We start from the raw sequence: 22,500 nt of genomic DNA on the forward strand, positions 1-22,500 counted from the left end.
TCTTGACACGCCACGTGGCAATCTGCACCCCGAATAGCCTTTACACTTCGAGGGGGATACGTGGCAGAATTAGAAGGGTAGCCGCATTAGAGGTTATCCTGGTTCCCCTACTACTATCGTATCACAACCGCGCCAACTCCCTCTGGCGGTCATTCCTTGTAGCGTTGAGCATGGTGCTTTAGATACAGTAGTTCGGGGAGGGAAACTGTGAAGATCTTTTCATAGAAAAGAAGGGTGGGTCCATCAGGACATCATGGCCATCTCACCCAAAAATAGATTTTTTGCTTCGCTCAAAATCCGTTTTGTGGGCTCAAGCCATGACGTCCTGATGGAAGCATACCAGAGAATTAATGTATCTGTGAATTTTCATCAGTGCCTTAACCTTGGGACAATATTTCTACGACCAAAAGGGCCAGTTGAGACAAATGACGTTACCGTTATCCGTCATTATCACTAAGTATAACAAAGTTAGTGCTTCCTGCCCCATGCAGGGAAGAGTCATTTTAGACGTTAGAAAAGGGGCCTCAAGGTAGCATATATTGTATGAACAAACATAAGTAAACACTGAGAATACAAACGGTTTCAAGGTTTGTATATATTGCCAACCAATATCAGTGTCCCCATCCAATGTTTGTAAGCATACAATGATATGAGAAATACTTACATAAGTAAGTCAAGGAACTCTGGCATCTTAATCATGCAATTGTCGGGCGAATTAGGACGCAACTGCATTTTAATAGACATTTATTTCTAATAAATGACTACATGCTAAATGAATGTAGCATGATAAGGAAATTATACAAGGGACAAATACAGAAATTAATGTTCCCCCCCCCCTTTTTTTTAAAGATAAGAAATGATGAGTGCTACTCTCAGACGCTGACCCCTTCTCCTTTTAATTGATAGTTCCAATGAACAACCTCCGACCAGTAAATGAGCGAAGAGGCTCAAGTCCACACACTGAAAAGTTCAGTGATGAAACAATTTTTCTCGGATCACTATCTGCAAGAGCACTGTCAGAATCCGGTCCGCGAACAAGGTAGGTGAGCTTCGCCCTCAGTTGTAGGGATAGTTTGATCCAGAGGTTTTTCCTGTAAAGAGCTGTTTCTCCTGAAGTCTGAAGTTCTATGAAGACAGACCTTAGGCACTCCAGCAGACCTAGAGAGACATCTTCCTTCAGTGGGAAGATTCTCCAGGAACCCCACCTCTTAGTGGGTAGCTCGTCCTTAGTGAGAAAGGTTGGATCAGGAAAGAGATGCAGTTCTCCCACTTAATGTAGCCCTCATCCCCAGATAGGGCCACTATTTCACTAACTCTAGCCCCAAAGGCTATAGCAAACAGAAAAATAACCTTTTGGGTTAGATCCTTGAGGGAACAATCCTCATTGATCACATGTGAGGCATAATGTAGGACCTTGTCCAAAGACCATGAGATGGGCTTTGGTGGTGCTGCAGGCCTAAGCCTGCACGTGTCTTCGGAATCTTATTAAAGATTTCATTCGTCAGATCCACTTAAAGAGCATATAGAAGAGGTCTAGTCGAGGATGACTTGCACATAGATATTGGTTCATGGATCCAAAGATCCAATCAAGCAATCTCTCTCGCAAAGCCGGCTACACTCTTGGTGCTTACTCAAGGGTTCATATGGGGACAGGGCCGAGGAACCAATCTTCTCATAGTATCCAGGGATACACTGCCTCCTTTCTCAAAGGCCATCGTGCTGTTGGCCGCCAGACCTTAATTATAGGGGTGGACAGAGAAGGACAGGCAGAAGATCATGAAATTCCTTTCGGTCCTTTTGCTTTACAAAGCAACTTACTTTCCCAAGAAGACTCGTATTGTCTTCTAGCTAACCAGACTTGTATTCTGTTAGGAATTCTATTTTGCCTTTTGAGATCCCAAGTCTTTTTCCTAACCGTTAGGGCAAGGAATTCATAAGATGAAGGGATCAGGTGCTCTGTGATAAATCGAAGGCAGAAAACTTCTGAGCCTCCTGGATAATCCTAGGTGCAGAACTAGGACCAGCCTCAACCTCAGTTCCTTCATTACTGGGAACGGGGTGTTCTTGGGCTTCCTGGATACCAACGGAGCCCCTCTTCCCTGAAAGGGTCTCAGCATGTAGAGGGCCTTCCGCAGCAGATTGGATGGACTGAATAGGAATTCCTAAGTCTAGGTGCCATTCCCTTAAGGAAGGGATGGCTAACATTCCCTAATGAAATGAGACGTCCCTTATCCTCGACAGTTTCGACGCCTCATTATCGCTTCGATGACCCAGATCAGCCTGAGGAGGTCTGATCTGTGTGGAGAGAATTTCTCCACCTATCACAGGACTAACATGGCCTACAGGCCTGTGGCCTTTGGTCAATGTAGGGTAAGCGAAGAAGGACCATCATTGGTCCTATTAGATCTCTTCGAGCTTTTGATGCGTATCTTCTCCAGCCTCTTAACGTATCTTACAGCTGTGCTCGTAGCACTGGGTCTGTCATTATCGTGAACTGGAAAGTGTTCAAAACTCCTCTCTGTTAGCATCTTGGAATCCTGACTGATTACCATAGTCTCTCGACCGACCTTGCGATCTCCTTTTACCCCCCCCCCCCCCCCCCCCCCAAGGGAAAGGAGAGTTAGGGTGATCACAGGTTTCAATGGTTTTTTAAAAACTTTGAAGCCCCTGAGCTGGAGAGAATCGAGACTTCTTGAAGTTATCTTACATCCCCGATGTTCCGGGGGCCAGATCATCTCCATGGATGCTCATAGACAGCCGTTTCGGGTGATGCCCACCCCAGCCTGTCGTCCAGATTGTTGCCTGAACTCTTTTTAGGCTTGGTTTCGCTTGACTGTGTCGGCCAATTCCATGAACATCCTAGGACTGAATCTAGTCCAACGAGAATCTTGTCTAGGATATATGTTATCCTTTGTAACTTGGATCCTAGGTAGGAGGGGAGGGGGTGACTGACTGGAAGTTGCCGATAGACATCTTTCAGGTGTGACCAGACTGCGAACACCCCTTACTGAATAAGGTCCTTATGTTCAGAAGGATTAACATTCTGAACTTGCTGTTTTATTGGAACTTGTTGAGTGGCGCCAAGTCCAGAATGACTCAGAGTTTTCTTGAGTCCTTCACGTTAACACCAAACAGCCTTCCGTGGAAATCGATGGACTCTACTTGCCTTACCACTAGTATGCTCTAGAGCTCTAAGATATACTCTTCCAGGGGGGATTTGAATGTAGGAAGAGTTGAGGAAAGGATGGTGGAGGTATGATCATTTCCATTCTAGTCTCATCTTGGTTAAGCCTTGGACCTAAGGATCAAAGGTCCAGCGATCCGGAAGGAACCTCCCTCCTACCAGGAGCGTCTGTTTGCTTTGCATGATCAAAAGTGTACATATCTGACCGTTTGTGGAACAACGGTCATTGTAACTGTGGGATGCTGTTTAACATCCCAAGGAGAACTAAGAAACTTTTCCGTCCTCCTTTTAGGTCATACCTGACCATTTGTCTATATCAGCTTCTCAGTGTTTCACTGTAATAGAAGATTCCTTTTTATTGTATAAAGCTTAGAATAGGTACGATGGAAAAGAATAGGAGAGACACGTACGTGTGAATCCCTCCAGCCAAGTGCTGTGGCCTTCCTAATTATTGATTTTAGGGCATCCCCTTTAAGTGGGGCCCAATGGAAGATTCTAGCTCATAAGGATAGAGTAGCGTAAACAGCGCCAACATCCAGGGAATTAATAATGAGAATCAAAGAGACTTATGAAGAGTCAGCATAAGAAAGGGGGGAAGTGAATCCCCAAATCAGGTAGGTCTCAGCAACAGATTGGGCTTAGAAGCACAGCATACTGGAAACTATTCTATTGTATGGTTATGTACCAAAGATTTCTGTCTGTGGTATGGTCCTATACTACAGATGTACAGGGTATTGTATACACCTGTACAACTGGCATATTACCGTCAAGGCTAGTACTTGGGGGTAAGTCAACTGGCACAGTACTTTAGTACGGATATGGCTAGCGGTTCTCCGGCATGTCAGTGACTCGTAGGTCGTCAGCGGGTCGCTGACAGAAGGCACACCATCCTAGCCAGCATTCAGTGTGACTGGGTAGTGGTGAAAACTATACGCATAACCAGCAGCCCGCTGAATCATCGGCGACCCCTCGGGCTGTCGGAAGTCTGCCGGTTGTCGGCGGGCTGCCGACTGAAGGCATACCAACCCAGCCATTGACTGGGTGGTGACCAAGGGCACACACTGCTGGCTCTCGGCGGCAGAGTCAGATATGACAGTGAATCAATGACTGCCGTTGTTGTTATCACAACGAGTCAGTAAAAGGCTAATTTGCCAGTTACCACAATGAATAAGTTAAATCTTCGGTTCAATTCCCGTAGAGTTTCCGTGTTTTTGCGAGTTAGTAACTGAACTGCATTTTTGTTTCAGACAACACCTGAAACCAAACTAACTGTAGTTCAACAGCTTGAGGCTGCCATCGTATATGCACTGGCAGCGAGAGGGGGATTACCCTCATCCCCACCTCCTTCCTTCGAACTGGGGTGGAGAAAGGAGGGATAAGGAACAGGATGTCGCACCTTTAGGAACCCCTAATATTGGTAGGTGTGGTTTCGGAGAGATTTTAGAAACCTCACATCCAAATGCGTAAGTGCTAAGAGCTGTATCCCTAGATACTATTAACTTGAAATTTTCGAGACCTTCGGACAGTAAGGTCCGGCCTACTTATAGGTCGGAGGGTCTCAGAAGGTGTTGGTGATTTAGAAATTATATTGCTAGGGGCATGAAACCTGCATGTATTATGTCCGTGAAAATACTCACTCTTATAGCTGCAGAAGACTGCGATGCATCATCTGGTGTTCCTCCTGTTAGGAAAGGAGAACAGAAATGAGTATTCAATTGATTATCACACTGATAAACAAGTTGCAAAAGTCATCTTTTGACAAAATAGCTTAGGACAGGAAGCTATAAAGGGATAGTGGGAGACACATACCCGTGTATCCCCTGCAGGCCAATGCTGTTACCTCCCCTCAGTATTAATATAAGAAGATTCATCCAACTTAGGAATTCCAGGTAAAAAAGGGGGTCAAACACCTAGGTATAGAGAAGTGTACAAGGCACTGTCCCCCTTATACTTAAAACTGTGAGGTAAGGAGGACTGATTTCACAATCAGAGTATCGAAGGAATACCATTCTTTCGATATGGGAGCGATACCAGCAGAAGCTTGCACAAGGGTACCCAAGATATGTAGAAATAACTACTGTATAATCACACTATAGTTTTCTATTTGCAGTATATACCATACTGCAATTTAATGGGTACTGTAAAATTATATCTAATATTCTTCAGCCAGTTGCTGCTGGCCAACTGGATTAGAAAAGATAAAAGACATATATTTGTGTATCCCACCCAGTCTATTTGCTGTGGCCTCCCTTACAATATTGAATCAGGGAGTTTCCTGATCAGGGAAACTCAGGGATAAGGGCTCTCCCCTTTAAGGGTTAGAGGTGTCACACCACCAGCCCTTTACAAAATTTAATATAGTAGGGTAAATGGAAACTGATTTCAAATCAGAATATTGACGAAATATTATTCTATCAATATAGGATTGGGTTCAGCAAATACCTGGGCAGGGATACCGATATAATGGAAATAACTACTAGTATAATATATACATTAGTTTTCCATCTGCCATATATACTATAGTGCAAATATACTGACTACCTGTATAGACATATACTGTAGTTCAGCCGGCACGTTGCCAGATTAGCTAGCTCTTGCCGGAACATCCAGCATACTAGCTAAGAGAGAGAGAGAGAGAGAGCATGAAGTGAAGGGTATCTATTACTGTGTATGTATACAGTAATAAAGGATGTAAAGCTTTGCTCAAAATCCGTTTTTACTGCCTTTCTCCGAAAAGAAGGTTCAAATGGAAGGGGAGAATGTAACATTCAGGCTTCCTTCTGGCCACAGTACTATTGCCGGCTTACCACTGCAGACCAGCCTCCGGCAGCACTAGTACAGTTGGCATGCTACCGACTGACTCAGTACCTATCTGTGCCAGTCTACTGCCGGCCGGAGCAATACGTCGACAACAGAAGTTCTGGTTAGCAGTTCAAGGGAGAACTGGAGAACCTGGTGACAGAAGGGAGCTCCCACCCACAGCCGTCATGGTCGCCGGGAACCGTCAGTCGCCGACAGCCGTCAGCTGAGGAGAGGGTGTCTGGCCGGCAACCCACCGGCAATGGTGAGGTTACAGGACGCCAGCTTAGAAAGACAATGGCTCGGCCATCGTAAAAGAACAGGGGGTGGGGGGATAGGGTCCTATACGAGGTATGGAAGGGGCCGGCAATGTTGCCGGACCTACACACCTTGAAGAAACTCTGTTTCAGTACCGGCACAACCCCAACTGGCAGAAAAATCATCTATTCTCCAGCTTAGGAGGTGCTAATATGGTTAAGGGGACAGCAGTCCATGCTGTTTCCTCTCAACAAGGGAGAAACAGAGTTCCAATGCTGGTGCCATCCTAGGCCACATGAGTATACTACTCTACAGCCTAGGGTCTGCGAGCATAGAACTAGTCTACTAGACCACAGGGAGAAGGTGGCGGCATCATGCAACCACTTGGGTGTAGTCTAGGGAGGGCTAGCCTCCTATGCCGGTAGCTCAGCCGGCAGGGGAATGCAATTCACCCCGCCGACCAACTGCCGACAAAAGACTAAATACTCTGAGGTTCTGATCGAATCCCAAAACTTGCCGTCTGCTGTTAAGGGATGAGACAGAAAACTCTAGGCTAATCATGCCTGAATTCGAAATTCAAGGCCGACGCATAGAGTTGTACCCTAAGGCTACTCTCAGAGGGAAGAGAGATTACCCATAATTCTCTATTCGAGACTAGTAACGGCTAATATAATTCCAGGAGATATCAATCTCCAATGAATGATAACCGATACACAAGGGTAACCGGGGAAATGCCGAAAGTATATGTTGTTTAGGTTGGGTTACCTAGGCAAGGCAAGATCTCGGTTACCTAAAATCCCCGAAACTCTGACATATACGATCGACACAGAAAAAAGGGAAAATTATGCATATAAATATCTTTACAATACAAAATGCCTAAATAGCTTTCATAATAACAATTAATGCTTGCTATTTAAACAGGGAATGTCGTTCTGCTAACTAAATAACACATGCCCAAAGAACGACGGCGCCTATGACGACACCGGTAATCGGCGTAGATCCAAAGACGATAACTACACTAAATTCATTGTGAGGTTGGAACTAAAATACATATTGTAAAGAATGAATACTCAACTTTCTAGATGGAGAAAGAGCTTTAGAAAGCATAAAGATCCTTAGAAATCGATCGAAAATGTAAGATCAATAGGGAACACCACTGTAGAGAGGCGCTACAAAATAAGGAATGACCGCCAGAGGGAGTTGGCGCGGTTGTGATACGATAGTAGTAGGGGAACCAGGGTAACCTCTAATGCGGCTACCCTTCTAATTCTGCCACGTATCCCCCTCGAAGCGTAAAGGCTATTCGGGGTGCAGATTGCTATGTGGCGTGTCAAGAATACGTCCCCTGTTTATATACAATATCCTTGAGAGTAAATCTTAAGGGTACTCGTGCCAGAAGTTAGAATTCTTTGAAACCTTTGGTTTGATTCTCTAGGAATATCACTGTTGTCATATATACCCTTGGGAAGCTACTACAGGAACCTTCCATCAGGACGTCATGGCTTGAGCCCAAAAAAGAATAGTACGAACTAATAGCCTTCATCATGTTTCTACACACTTCTACGAAGAAGCCCTGTAATATTTATTGATAGGTGTTACAAATTGATGCTTTAAGATATAAAAAAAGGGTGGCATATAGAAACTATTATAAAAAAGTGATATCACCTAATACATTAAATATAAAACTCGACAGTTCATCAATAAAATATATCAACATTAAAGATAATGGGGTACAATATATTTTTTTTTCTTTTATGACAATACTATATTTTCAAACTTTGACAAAATTGGATCTTTTAAGTATATAAACTAAATGTGAACGCTTGAATAATCTATTTCTTTTGACTGTTAAGCATTATTTACTTTTGATGATGAGAGATATTCAGATTAAACATCAGTACACAAATACTTGGAGTTTTTTTTTAAGGTTGCTGCTTTCAAATCAAAATGTCATATATTAAACACTAAGAACTGTTTTAGTTCACAGATTAATTTTTTAAATTACCCGATTCGTCAAATAATGAAATGTTTTTTCTAAAATTCCCCAAACAGGTATAGCGTGCTTGAAGGGTACAAAGTCCTCTTTTGCCACGTGTTGAAGTCTGGTTTCAGTTCTATATGTAACTTGTTGGCTCATTTGTATAACCATGAGGAGATGTTAGAAAGTGGCTTGACGTACAAGTAAGGTTCTTTTCTCCTAATCATACAAGTTTCATTTATTATATAGGTAGGGAGATGATAGGCTATCATTGTACTACTTAAAGCTACCCAACAACTTACTTTTCCAGGTATAGAGGGAACTCTAACAGGCTCACAAGCCTACATGATACAGAAATCTAGCAAAGCTACAGGAGCCTACTTGAACTATAATAAGCCTATTGGGCATAATGAAGATTGCTACTGTACTCCCATAGGCTTCTAATCTGAAATAACAATAAAGGAACAGATTGCTATTCTATAAACAGATTTCATTCACTATGTAGAGAATCATCTACAGCAGTTTTCCTGTATCTTAAGATTTCGACATTTACGATATAGTTCATTGGTCTCCACATGATCAGGTTCCACATGATCATGTTCCACCTGCTTTTCCTAAGATCCTATGCTAACATAAAACAATAATTTAGATATATGCAGGAGTGTAGTCCAGTGTAAGTGGTTTGGTTAGTTTAAGTAGATTCCCTGTAGATTGATGTGATGTACACTGTTATCTCTTACAATGGTCTTGTTAAGGAATGGGAATTTACAATACTTTTCTATATCACATATAGATTGTACATGAATATTTAAGAAATTATTACAAATCTAAAAAGTAAGAGATAAAATTAACCTCTCTTTACAGTCTCATTGTATCAGAAAATTAAACCAGATCTAATAGGAAATAAACTAACAATTCATCTGTCCATCAATTAGTTTTTAATAGTACGAGTGTAACAGGTAATTTGGTCATTATTTGCTCCATATATATATATATATATATATATATATATATATATATATATATATATATATATATATATATATATATATATATATATATATATATATATATATATATATATATATATACATATATATATATATATATATATATATATATATATATATATATATATATACATATATATATATATATATATATATATATATATATATATATATATATGTGTGTGTGTGTGTGTGTGTGTATGTGTTTATATATATATATATATATATATATATATATATATATATATATATATATATATATATATATATATATATATCCATATACATATACATATACATATACATATACATATACATACACACACACACACACACAAACATATATATATATATATATATATATATATATATATATATATATATATATATATATATATATATATATATATATATATACATATATATATATATATATATATATATATATATATATATATATATATATATATATATATATATATATATATATATATATATATATATAAGTGCTTTCTATGTCTCTCAAAATCAATTCGTGTTTGCTTTAAAAAAAAATTACGGGAAAATATCCCTCTTCCATGCCAGGATAGTCGATATTCTACGATCATCTCGGCAGCTATTCAAAGAAGCTATGAATTCCGAACAATTCCTGCGATTCTTCGTAGCCCGAGAGCCACTCGCAAGACTCCTATCAGGATACCTCAACCGGATAAAATACACTGATGATCGGTCCTACCAGCGCCAGCACTGGGGTCCTTTAATTCTGGGTTATACCAGAGGCCTTCGGTGAGTCTTGGGTATGGAACAGGCGGAAATAAGTGGACGGAAATAAGTGGATACCCATCTCATCAAAATTGATCACAATTATGGAAGAAGTTAGAGTATTTCGTAATCACAAGTAGATTTTTATCCTCATCAGTTGATTGAGACCTTTATATTCCTTTTATGTTTTCTTGTAACTACATTGTTAAAAAAAAACCGTAATCTTAATCGGAAATTCTCCGTAAAACTAAACTGTTCTCAGCCGTATTTCAGTAAAATACAAGCGACCGTAATTTTACCATACTATGTTATTATCTTTTACGGGTTGGAGACCATAATATCACCCTTTGCGTCAATATAACTGTTTTTAAAACGGTAAGAATTCTGGATTAAATGTTACCAAGAATTTACCGTTTTTTTATGCAAATTTTTAACAGTGTATTATACTGTTCTCAATAAGTTAAGTTTAGGACAGTAACTGTGATAATAAAACGGACCTTGTTAGTTTTGTTAGATCTTATTTCATAAGCATGACTTTGAGAGGGCTATTCAAATGGTTAACACACCTGAATTGTGTAAATTGGTTATAAAGGATCTTGAGGTAACCCATAGAAGATTAAGCCAAGCGGCATTTGGCCTTAGTTTGCGTAAAAGAGACAAGAAATTGAGAAACACAGCCGATGATATTGATGATAACTTAAATTTCCAGGCAAAGAGATGTAGCGTATCCAAACAAGACTTTATATATCATCCCAACATTCGAGGAATTCGCCAGATATTTGGTCTCTCAAAACCCACGCAACTTCGACCCTCACTGGTTACCAATTGGATTTCAGTGTGGGGTCTGTGAATACAACTATACACACATCGTGCATTTAGAAACTTTTGTGGAAGATATGGAATACATTATTAGGTGAGTAGAGGCTTTGATTATGCGTGGGTGAAGTCAATTCGGTTTGATACCCGTTTTTATCCAGTTGAGCTAGGTCATTTCGAAACGGTTCCTACTCTCTCTCTGATCACAGGCAATCTTAGTACAGAATTCCTACTGTCTCTGATCTTAAGCAACCATAGTACAGAATTCCTATTGTCTCTTATCTTAAGCAACCATAGTACAGAATTCCTACTGTCTCTGATATTAAGCAACCATAGTACAGAATTCCTACTCTGTCGAATCTTAAGCAACCATAGTACAGTAAAGAATTCCTACTGTCTCTGATCTTAAGCAACCATAGTACAGATTTCCTATTGTCTCCTATCTTAAGCAACCATAGTACAGTACAGAATTCCTACCATCTCTGATCTTAGACAACCATAGTACAGAATTCCTATTGCCTCTTATCTTAAGCAACCATAGTACAGAATTCCTACTGTCTCTGATCTTAAGCAACCATAGTACAAAACTCCTACTGTCTCTGATCTTAAGCAACCATAGTACAGAATTCCTATTGTCTCCTATCTTATGCAACTATAGTACAGTACAGAATTCTTACTGTCTCTGATCTTAGACAACCATAGTACAGAATTCCAATTGCCTCTTATCTTAAGCAACCATAGTACAGAATTCCTACTGTTTCTGATCTTAAGCAACCATAGTACAGAATTCCTACTGTCTCTGATCTTAAGCAACCATAGTACAGAATTCCTACTCTGTCTGATCTTAAGCAACCATAGTACAGAATTCCTATTGTCTCCTATCTTAAGCAACAATAGTACAGTACAGAATTCCTACTGTCTCTGATCTTAAGCAACCATAGTACAGAATTCCTACTGTCTCTGATCTTAAGCAACCATAGTACAGAATGCCTACTGTCTCTGATCTTAAGCAACCATAGTACAGAATTCCTACTGTCTCTGATCTTAGGCAACAATAGTACAAAATTCCTAGTGTCTCTGATCTTAAGCAACCATAGTACAGAATTGCTACTGTCTCTGATCTTAAGCAACCATAGTAGAGAATTCCTATTGCCCCTTATCTTAAGCAACCATAGTACAGAATTCCTACTATCTCTGATCTTAAGCAACCATAGTACAGAATTCCTATTGCCTCTTATCTTAAGCAACCATAGTACAGAATTCCTACGGTCTCTGATCTTAAGCAACCATAGTACAGAATTCCTATTGTCTCTTATCTTAAGCAACCATAGTACAGAATTCCTACTGTCTCTGATGTTAAGCAACCATAGTACAGAATTCCTACTCTGTCTGATCTTAAGCAACCATAGTACAGTACAGAATTCCTACTCTCTCTGATCTTAAGCAACCATAGTACAGAATTCCTATTGTCTCCTATCTTAAGCAACCATAGTACAGTATAGAATTCCTACTGTCTCTGATCTTAAGCAACCATAGTACAGAATTCCTATAGCCTCTTATCTTAAGTAACCATAGTACACAATTCCTACTGTCTCTGATCTTAAGCAACCATAGTACAGAATTCCTACTGTCTCTGATCTTAAGCAACCATAGTACAGAATTCCTATTGTCTCCCATCTTAAGCAACCATAGTACAGTAGAGAATTCCTACTATCTCTGATCTTAGACAACCATAGTACAGAATTCCTATTGCCTCTTATCTTAAGCAACCATAGTACAGAATTCCTACTGTCTCTGATCTTAAGCAACCATAGTACAGAATTCCTACTGTCTCTGATCTTAAGCAACCATAGTACAGAATTCCTACTCTGTCTGATCTTAAGCAACCATAGTACAGAATTCCTATTGTCTCCTATCTTAAGCAACCATAGTACAGTACAGAATTCCTACTGTCTCTGATCTTAAGCAACCATAGTACAGAATTCCTACTGTCTCTGATCTTAAGCAACCATAGTACAGAATTCCTACTGTCTCTGATCTTAAGCAACCATAGTAGAGAATTCCTATTGCCCCGTATCTTAAGCAACCATAATAAAGAATTCCTACTATCTCTGATCTTAAGCAACCATAGTACAGAATTCCAATTGCCTCTTATCTTAAGCAACCATAGTACAGTATTCCTACTGTCTCTGATCTTAAGCAACCATAGTACAGAATTCCTACTGTCTCTGATCTTAAGCAACCATAGTACAGAATTCCTACTGTCTCTGATCTTAAGCAACCATAGTACAGAATTCCTATTGCCTCTAATCCTAAGCAACCATAGTACAGAATTCCTACTGTCTCTGATCTTAAGCAACCATAGTAAAGAATTCCTACTGTCTCTTGATCTTAAGCAACCATAGTACAGAATTCCTACTGTCTCTGATCTTAGGCAACAATAGTACAAAATTCCTAGTGTCTCTGATCTTAGGCAACAATAGTACAAAATTCCTAGTGTCTCTGATCTTAAGCAACCATAGTACAGAATTGCTACTGTCTCTGATCTTAAGCAACCATAGTACAGAATTCCTATTGTCTCCTATCTTAAGCAACCATAGTACAGTACAGAATTCCTACCATCTCTGATCTTAGACAACCATAGTACAGAATTCCTATTGCCTCTTATCTTAAGCAACCATAGTACAGAATTCCTACTGTCTCTGATCTTAAGCAACCATAGTACAAAACTCCTACTGTCTCTGATCTTAAGCAACCATAGTACAGAATTCCTATTGTCTCCTATCTTATGCAACTATAGTACAGTACAGAATTCTTACTGTCTCTGATCTTAGACAACCATAGTACAGAATTCCAATTGCCTCTTATCTTAAGCAACCATAGTACAGAATTCCTACTGTCTCTGATCTTAAGCAACCATAGTACAGAATTCCTACTGTCTCTGATCTTAAGCAACCATAGTACAGAATTCCTACTCTGTCTGATCTTAAGCAACCATAGTACAGAGTTCCTATTGTCTCCTATCTTAAGCAACAATAGTACAGTACAGAATTCCTACTGTCTCTGATCTTAAGCAACCATAGTACAGAATGCCTACTGTCTCTGATCTTAAGCAACCATAGTACAGAATTCCTACTGTCTCTGATCTTAGGCAACAATAGTACAAAATTCCTAGTGTCTCTGATCTTAAGCAACCATAGTACAGAATTGCTACTGTCTCTGATCTTAAGCAACCATAGTACAGAATTCCTATTGCCCCTTATCTTAAGCAACCATAGTACAGAATTCCTACTATCTCTGATCTTAAGCAACCATAGTACAGAATTCCTATTGCCTCTTATCTTAAGCAACCATAGTACAGAATTCCTACGGTCTCTGATCTTAAGCAACCATAGTACAGAATTCCTATTGTCTCTTATCTTAAGCAACCATAGTACAGAATTCCTACTGTCTCTGATGTTAAGCAACCATAGTACAGAATTCCTACTCTGTCTGATCTTAAGCAACCATAGTACAGTACAGAATTCCTACTCTCTCTGATCTTAAGCAACCATAGTACAGAATTCCTATTGTCTCCTATCTTAAGCAACCATAGTACAGTATAGAATTCCTACTGTCTCTGATCTTAAGCAACCATAGTACAGAATTCCTATAGCCTCTTATCTTAAGTAACCATAGTACACAATTCCTACTGTCTCTGATCTTAAGCAACCATAGTACAGAATTCCTTCTGTCTCTGATCTTAAGCAACCATAGTACAGAATTCCTATTGTCTCCCATCTTAAGCAACCATAGTACAGTACAGAATTCCTACTATCTCTGATCTTAGACAACCATAGTACAGAATTCCTATTGCCTCTTATCTTAAGCAACCATAGTACAGAATTCCTACTGTCTCTGATCTTAAGCAACCATAGTACAGAATTCCTACTGTCTCTGATCTTAAGCAACCATAGTACAGAATTCCTACTCTGTCTGATCTTAAGCAACCATAGTACAGAATTCCTATTGTCTCCTATCTTAAGCAACCATAGTACAGTACAGAATTCCTACTGTCTCTGATCTTAAGCAACCATAGTACAGAATTCCTACTGTCTCTGATCTTAAGCAACCATAGTTCAGAATTCCTACTGTCTCTGATCCTAAGCAACCATAGTAGAGAATTCCTATTGCCCCGTATCTTAAGCAACCATAATAAAGAATTCCTACTATCTCTGATCTTAAGCAACAATAGTACAGAATTCCAATTGCCTCTTATCTTAAGCAACCATAGTACAGTATTCCTACTGTCTCTGATCTTAAGCAACCATAGTACAGAATTCCTACTGTCTCTGATCTTAAGCAACCATAGTACAGAATTCCTACTGTCTCTGATCTTAAGCAACCATAGTACAGAATTCCTATTGCCTCTAATCCTAAGCAACCATAGTACAGAATTCCTACTGTCTCTGATCTTAAGCAACCATAGTAAAGAATTCCTACTGTCTCTTGATCTTAAGCAACCATAGTACAGAATTCCTACTGTCTCTGATCTTAGGCAACAATAGTACAAAATTCCTAGTGTCTCTGATCTTAGGCAACAATAGTACAAAATTCCTAGTGTCTCTGATCTTAAGCAACCATAGTACAGAATTGCTACTGTCTCTGATCTTAAGCAACCATAGTACAGAATTCCTATTGCCCCTTATCTTAAGCAACCATAGTACAGAATTCCTACTATCTCTGATCTTAAGCAACCATAGTACAGAATTCCTATTGCCTCTTATCTTAAGCAACCATAGTACAGAATTCCTACGGTCTCTGATCTTACGCAACCATAGTACAGAATTCCTATTGTCTCTTATCTTAAGCAACCATAGTACAGAATTCCTACTGTCTCTGATGTTAAGCAACCATAGTACAGAATTCCTACTCTGTCTGATCTTAAGCAACCATAGTACAGTACAGAATTCCTACTCTCTCTGATCTTAAGCAACCATAGTACACAATTCCTATTGTCTCCTATCTTAAGCAACCATAGTACAGTATAGAATTCCTACTGTCTCTGATCTTAAGCAACCATAGTACAGAATTCCTATAGCCTCTTATCTTAAGTAACCATAGTACACAATTCCTACTGTCTCTGATCTTAAGCAACCATAGTACAGAATTCCTACTATCTCTGATCTTAAGCAACCATAGTACAGAATTCCTATTGTCTCCCATCTTAAGCAACCATAGTACAGTACAGAATTCCTACTATCTCTGATCTTAGACAACCATAGTACAGAATTCCTATTGCCTCTTATCTTAAGCAACCATAGTACAGAATTCCTACTGTCTCTGATCTTAAGCAACCATAGTACAGAATTCCTACTGTCTCTGATCTTAAGCAACCATAGTACAGAATTCCTACTCTGTCTGATCTTAAGCAACCATAGTACAGAATTCCTATTGTCTCCTATCTTAAGCAACCATAGTACAGTACAGAATTCCTACTGTCTCTGATCTTAAGCAACCATAGTACAGAATTCCTACTGTCTCTGATCTTAAGCAACCATAGTACAGAATTCCTACTGTCTCTGATCTTAAGCAACCATAGTAGAGAATTCCTATTGCCCCTTATCTGAAGCAACCATAATAAAGAATTCCTACTATCTCTGATCTTAAGCAACCATAGTACAGAATTCCAATTGCCTCTTATCTTAAGCAACCATAGTACAGTATTCCTACTGTCTCTGATCTTAAGCAACCATAGTACAGAATTCCTACTGTCTCTGATCTTAAGCAACCATAGTACAGAATTCCTATTGCCTCTAATCCTAAGCAACCATAGTACAGAATTCCTACTGTCTCTGATCTTAAGCAACCATAGTAAAGAATTCCTACTGTCTCTTGATCTTAAGCAACCATAGTACAGAATTCCTACTGTCTCTGATCTTAGACAACCATAGTACAGAATTCCTATTGCCTCTTATCTTAAGCAACCATAGTACAGAATTCCTACTGTCTCTGATCTTAAGCAACTATAGTACAGAATTCATACTGTCTCTGATCTTAAGCAACCATAGTACAGAATTTCTACTGTCTCTGATCTTAAGCAACCATAGTACAGAATTCCTATTGCCTCTTATATTAAGCAACCATAGTACAGAATTCCTACAGTCTCTGATCTTAAGCAGCCATAGTACAGAATTCCTATTGACTCTTATCTTAATCAACCACAGTACAGAATTCCTACTGTCTCTGATCTTAAGCAACCATAGTACAAAATTCCAACTGTCTCTGATCTTAAGCAACCATAGTACAGAATTCATACTGTCTCTGATCTTAGACAACCATAGTAGAGAATTCCTATTGCCTCTTATCTTAAGCAACCATAGTACAGAATTCCTACTGTCTCTGATCTTAAGCAACCATAGTACAGAATTCTTACTCTGTCTGATCTTAAGCAACCATAGTACAGAATTCCTATTGTCTCTGATCTTAAGCAACCATAGTACAGTACAGAATTCCTACTGTCTCTGATCTTAAGCAACCATAGTACAGAATTCCTACTGTCTCTGATCTTAAGCAACCATATTACAGAATTCTTACTGTCTCTGATCTTAAGCAACCATAGTACAGAATTCCTATTGCCTCTTATCTTGAGCAACCATGGTACAGAATTCCTACTGTCTCTGATCTTAAGCAACCATAGTACAGAATTCCTACTTTCTCTGATCTAAGACAACCATAGTACAGATTTCCTATTGCCTCTTATCTTAAACAACCATAGTACAGAATTCCTACTGTCTCTGATCTTAAGCAACCATAGTACAGAATTCCTACTGTCTCTGATCTTAAGCAACCAGAGTACAGAATTCCTACTGTCTCTGATCTCAAGCAACCATAGTACAGAATTCCTATTGCCTCTTATCTTGAGCAACCATAGTACAGAATTCCTACTGTCTCTAATCTTCAGCAACCATAGTACAGAATTCCTACTGTCTCTGATCTTAAGCAACCATAGTACAGAATTCCTACTGTCTCTGATCTCAGACAACCATAGTACAGAATTCCTATTGCCTCTTATCTTAAGCAACCATAGTACAGAATTCCTACTGTCTCTGATCTTAAGCAACCATAGTAAAGAATTCCTACTGTCTCTGATCTTAAGCAACCATAGTACAGAATTCCTACTCTGTCTGATCTTAAGCAACCATAGTACAGAATTCCTATTGTCTCCTATCTTAAGCAACCATAGTACAGTACAGAATTCCTACTGTCTCTGATCTTAAGCAACCATAGTACAGAATTCCTACTGTCTCCGATCTTAAGCAACCATAGTACAGAATTCCTATTGCCTCTTATCTTGAGCAACCATAGTACAGAATTCCTACTGTTTCTGATCTTTAGCAACCATAGTACAGAGTTCCTATTGCCTCTTATCTTAAGCAACCATAGTACAGAATTCCTACTGTCTCTGATCTTACGCAGCCATAGTACAGTATTCCTACTGTCTCTGATCTTAAGCAACCATAGTACAGAATTCCTACTGTCTCTGATCTTAAGCAACCATAGTACAGAATTCCTACTGTCTCTGATCTTAAGCAACCATAGTACAGAATTCCTATTGTCTCCCATCTTAAGCAACCATAGTACAGTACAGAATTCCTACTATCTCTGATCTTAGACAACCATAGTACAGAATTCCTATTGCCTCTTATCTTAAGCAACCATAGTACAGAATTCCTACTGTCTCTAATCTTAAGCAACCATAGTACAGAATTCCTACTGTCTCTGATCTTAAGCAACCATAGTACAGAATTCCTACTCTGTCTGATCTTAAGCAACCATAGTACAGAATTCCTATTGTCTCCTATCTTAAGCAACCATAGTACAGTACAGAATTCCTACTGTCTCTGATCTTAAGCAACCATAGTACAGAATTCCTACTGTCTCTGATCTTAAGCAACCATAGTACAGAATTCCTACTGTCTCTGATCTTAAGCAACCATAGTACAGAATTCCTATTGCCCCTTATCTTAAGCAACCATAATAAAGAATTCCTACTATCTCTGATCTTAAGCAACCATAGTACAGAATTCCAATTGCCTCTTATCTTAAGCAACCATAGTACAGTATTCCTACTGTCTCTGATCTTAAGCAACCATAGTACAGAATTCCTACTGTCTCTGATCTTAAGCAACCATAGTACAGAATTCCTACTGTCTCTGATCTTAAGCAACCATAGTACAGAATTCCTATTGCCTCTAATCCTAAGCAACCATAGTACAGAATTCCTACTGTCTCTGATCTTAAGCAACCATAGTAAAGAATTCCTACTGTCTCTTGATCTTAAGCAACCATAGTACAGAATTCCTACTGTCTCTGATCTTAGACAGCCATACTACAGAATTCCTATTGCCTCTTATCTTAAGCAACCATAGTACAGAATTCCTACTGTCTCTGATCTTAAGCAACTATAGTACAGAATTCATACTGTCTCTGATCTTAAGCAACCATAGTACAGAATTCCTACTGTCTCTGATCTTAAGCAACCATAGTACAGAATTCCTATTGCCTCTTATATTAAGCAACCATAGTACAGAATTCCTACTGTCTCTGATCTTAAGCAACCATAGTACAGAATTCCTACTCTGTCTGATCTTAAGCAACCATAGTACAGAATTCCTATTGTCTCTGATCTTAAGCAACCATAGTACAGTACAGAATTCCTACTGTCTCTGATCTTAAGCAACCATAGTACAGAATTCCTACTGTCTTTGATCTTAAGCAACCATATTACAGAATTCTTACTGTCTCTGATCTTTAGCAACCATAGTACAGAATTCCTATTGCCTCTTATCTTGAGCAACCATGGTACAGAATTCCTACTGTCTCTGATATTAAGCAACCATAGTACAGAATTCCTACTGTCTCTGATCTAAGACAACCATAGTACAGATTTCCTATTGCCTCTTATCTTAAACAACCATAGTACAGAATTCCTACTGTCTCTGATCTTAAGCAACCATAGTACAGAATTCCTACTGTCTCTGATCTTAAGCAACCAGAGTACAGAATTCCTACTGTCTCTGATCTCAAGCAACCATAGTACAGAATTCCTATTGCCTCTTATCTTGAGCAACCATAGTACAGAATTCCTACTGTCTCTGATCTTCAGCAACCATAGTACAGAATTCCTACTGTCTCTGATCTTAAGCAACCATAGTACAGAATTCCTACTGTCTCTGATCTCAGACAACCATAGTACAGAATTCCTATTGCCTCTTATCTTAAGCAACCATAGTACAGAATTCCTACTGTCTCTGATCTTAAGCAACCATAGTAAAGAATTCCTACTGTCTCTGATCTTAAGCAACCATAGTACAGAATTCCTACTCTGTCTGATCTTAAGCAACCATAGTACAGAATTCCTATTGTCTCCTATTTAAGCAACCATAGTACAGTACAGAATTCCTACTGTCTCTGATCTTAAGCAACCATAGTACAGAATTCCTACTGTCTCTGATCTTAAGCAACCATAGTACAGAATTCCTATTGCCTCTTATCTTGAGCAACCATAGTACAGAATTCCTACTGTTTCTGATCTTTAGCAACCATAGTACAGAGTTCCTATTGCCTCTTATCTTAAGCAACCATAGTACAGAATTCCTACTGTCTCTGATCTTACGCAGCCATAGTACAGTATGCCTACTGTCTCTGATCTTAAGCAACCATAGTACAGAATTCCTACTGTCTCTGATCTTAAGCAACCATAGTACAGAATTCCTACTGTCTCTGATCTTAGACAACCATAGTACAGAATTCCTATTGCCTCTTATCTTAAGCAACCACAGTACAGAATTCCTACTATCTCTGATCTTAAGCAACCATAGTACAGAACTCCTACTGTCTCTTGATCTTAAGCAACCATAGTACAGAATTCCTACTGTCTCTGATCTTAAGCAACCATAGTACAGTATTCCTACTGTCTCTGATCTTAAGCAACCATAGTACAGAATTCCTACTGTCTCTGATCTTAAGCAACCATAGTACAGAATTCCTACTGTCTCTGATCTTAGACAACCATAGTACAGAATTCCTATTGCCTCTTATCTTGAGCAACCATAGTACAGAATTCCTACTGTCTCTGATCTTAAGCAACCATAGTACAGAACTCCTACTGTCTCTTGATCTTAAGCAACCATAGTACAGAATTCCTACTGTCTCTGATCTTAGACAACCATAGTACAGAATTCCTATTGCCTCTTATCTTAAGCAACCATAGTACAGAATTCCTACTGTCTCTGATCTTAAGCAACTATAGTACAGAATTCCTACTGTCTCTGATCTTAAGCAACCATAATACAGAATTCCTACTGTCTCTGATCTTAAGCAACCATAGTACAGAATTCCTACTGTCTCTAATCTTAAGCAACCATAGTACAGAATTCCTACTGTCTCTGATCTTAAGCAACCATAGTACAGAATTCCTACTGTCTCTGATCTTAAGCAACCATAGTACAGAATTCCTACTGTCTCTGATCTTAAGCAACCATAGTACAGAATTCCTATTGCCTCTTATCTTGAGCAACCATAGTACAGAATTCCTACTGTTTCTGATCTTTAGCAACCATAGTACAGAGTTCCTATTGCCTCTTATCTTAAGCAACCATAGTACAGAATTCCTACTGTCTCTGATCTTACGCAGCCATAGTACAGTATGCCTACTGTCTCTGATCTTAAGCAACCATAGTACAGAATTCCTACTGTCTCTGATCCTAAGCAACCATAGTACAGAATTCCTACTGTCTCTGATCTTAGACAACCATAGTACAGAATTCCTATTGCCTCTTATCTTAAGCAACCACAGTACAGAATTCCTACTATCTCTGATCTTAAGCAACCATAGTACAGAACTCCTACTGTCTCTTGATCTTAAGCAACCATAGTACAGAATTCCTACTGTCTCTGATCTTAAGCAGCCATAGTACAGTATTCCTACTGTCTCTGATCTTAAGCAACCATAGTACAGAATTCCTACTGTCTCTGATCTTAAGCAACCATAGTACAGAATTCCTACTGTCTCTGACCTTACACAACCATAGTACAGAATTCCTATTGCCTCTTATCTTGAGCAACCATAGTACAGAATTCCTACTGTCTCTGATCTTAAGCAACCATAGTACAGAACTCCTACTGTCTCTTGATCTTAAGCAACCATAGTACAGAATTCCTACTGTCTCTGATCTTAGACAACCATAGTACAGAATTCCTATTGCCTCTTATCTTAAGCAACCATAGTACAGAATTCCTACTGTCTCTGATCTTAAGCAACTATAGTACAGAATTCCTACTGTCTCTGATCTTAAGCAACCATAGTACAGAATTCCTACTGTCTCTGATCTTAAGCAACCATAGTACAGAATTCCTACTGTCTCTGATCTTAAGCAACCATAGTACAGAATTCCTACTGTCTCTGATCTTAAGCAACCATAGTACAGAATTCCTACTGTCTCTGATCTTAAGTAGCCATAGTACAGAATTCCTATTGCCTCTTATCTTAAGCAACCATAGTACAGAATTCCTACTGTCTCTGATCTTAAGCAACCATAGTACAGAATTCCTACTGTCTCTGATCTTAAGCAACCATAGTACAGAATTCCTACTGTGTCTGATCTTAGACAACCATAGTAGAGAATTCCTATTGCCTCTTATCTTAAGCA

At 39.0% G+C, this 22,500-nt stretch overlaps 1 protein-coding gene across 2 annotated transcripts in view; it reads left to right on the top strand.

Annotated features, from left to right (window-relative positions):
• LOC137620136 (carbohydrate sulfotransferase 14-like) overlaps positions 1-22,500 on the top strand; it is a 29,318-nt gene that overhangs the window by 4,427 nt on the left and 2,391 nt on the right. The window contains exons 4-6 of one of the 2 annotated variants that reach the window (XM_068350398.1): positions 8,294-8,422; positions 9,815-10,015; positions 10,701-10,904. In XM_068350398.1, the coding sequence (XP_068206499.1) occupies positions 8,294-8,422; positions 9,815-10,015; positions 10,701-10,904 (534 nt within the window). The remainder of the gene's footprint in view (positions 1-8,293; positions 8,423-9,814; positions 10,016-10,700; positions 10,905-22,500) is intronic. The other variant, XM_068350399.1, reaches the window with a different exon arrangement.

The sequence above is a fragment of the Palaemon carinicauda genome, chromosome 26, assembly GCF_036898095.1.
Source record: "Palaemon carinicauda isolate YSFRI2023 chromosome 26, ASM3689809v2, whole genome shotgun sequence".
Lineage (NCBI taxonomy): Eukaryota > Metazoa > Arthropoda > Malacostraca > Decapoda > Palaemonidae > Palaemon > Palaemon carinicauda.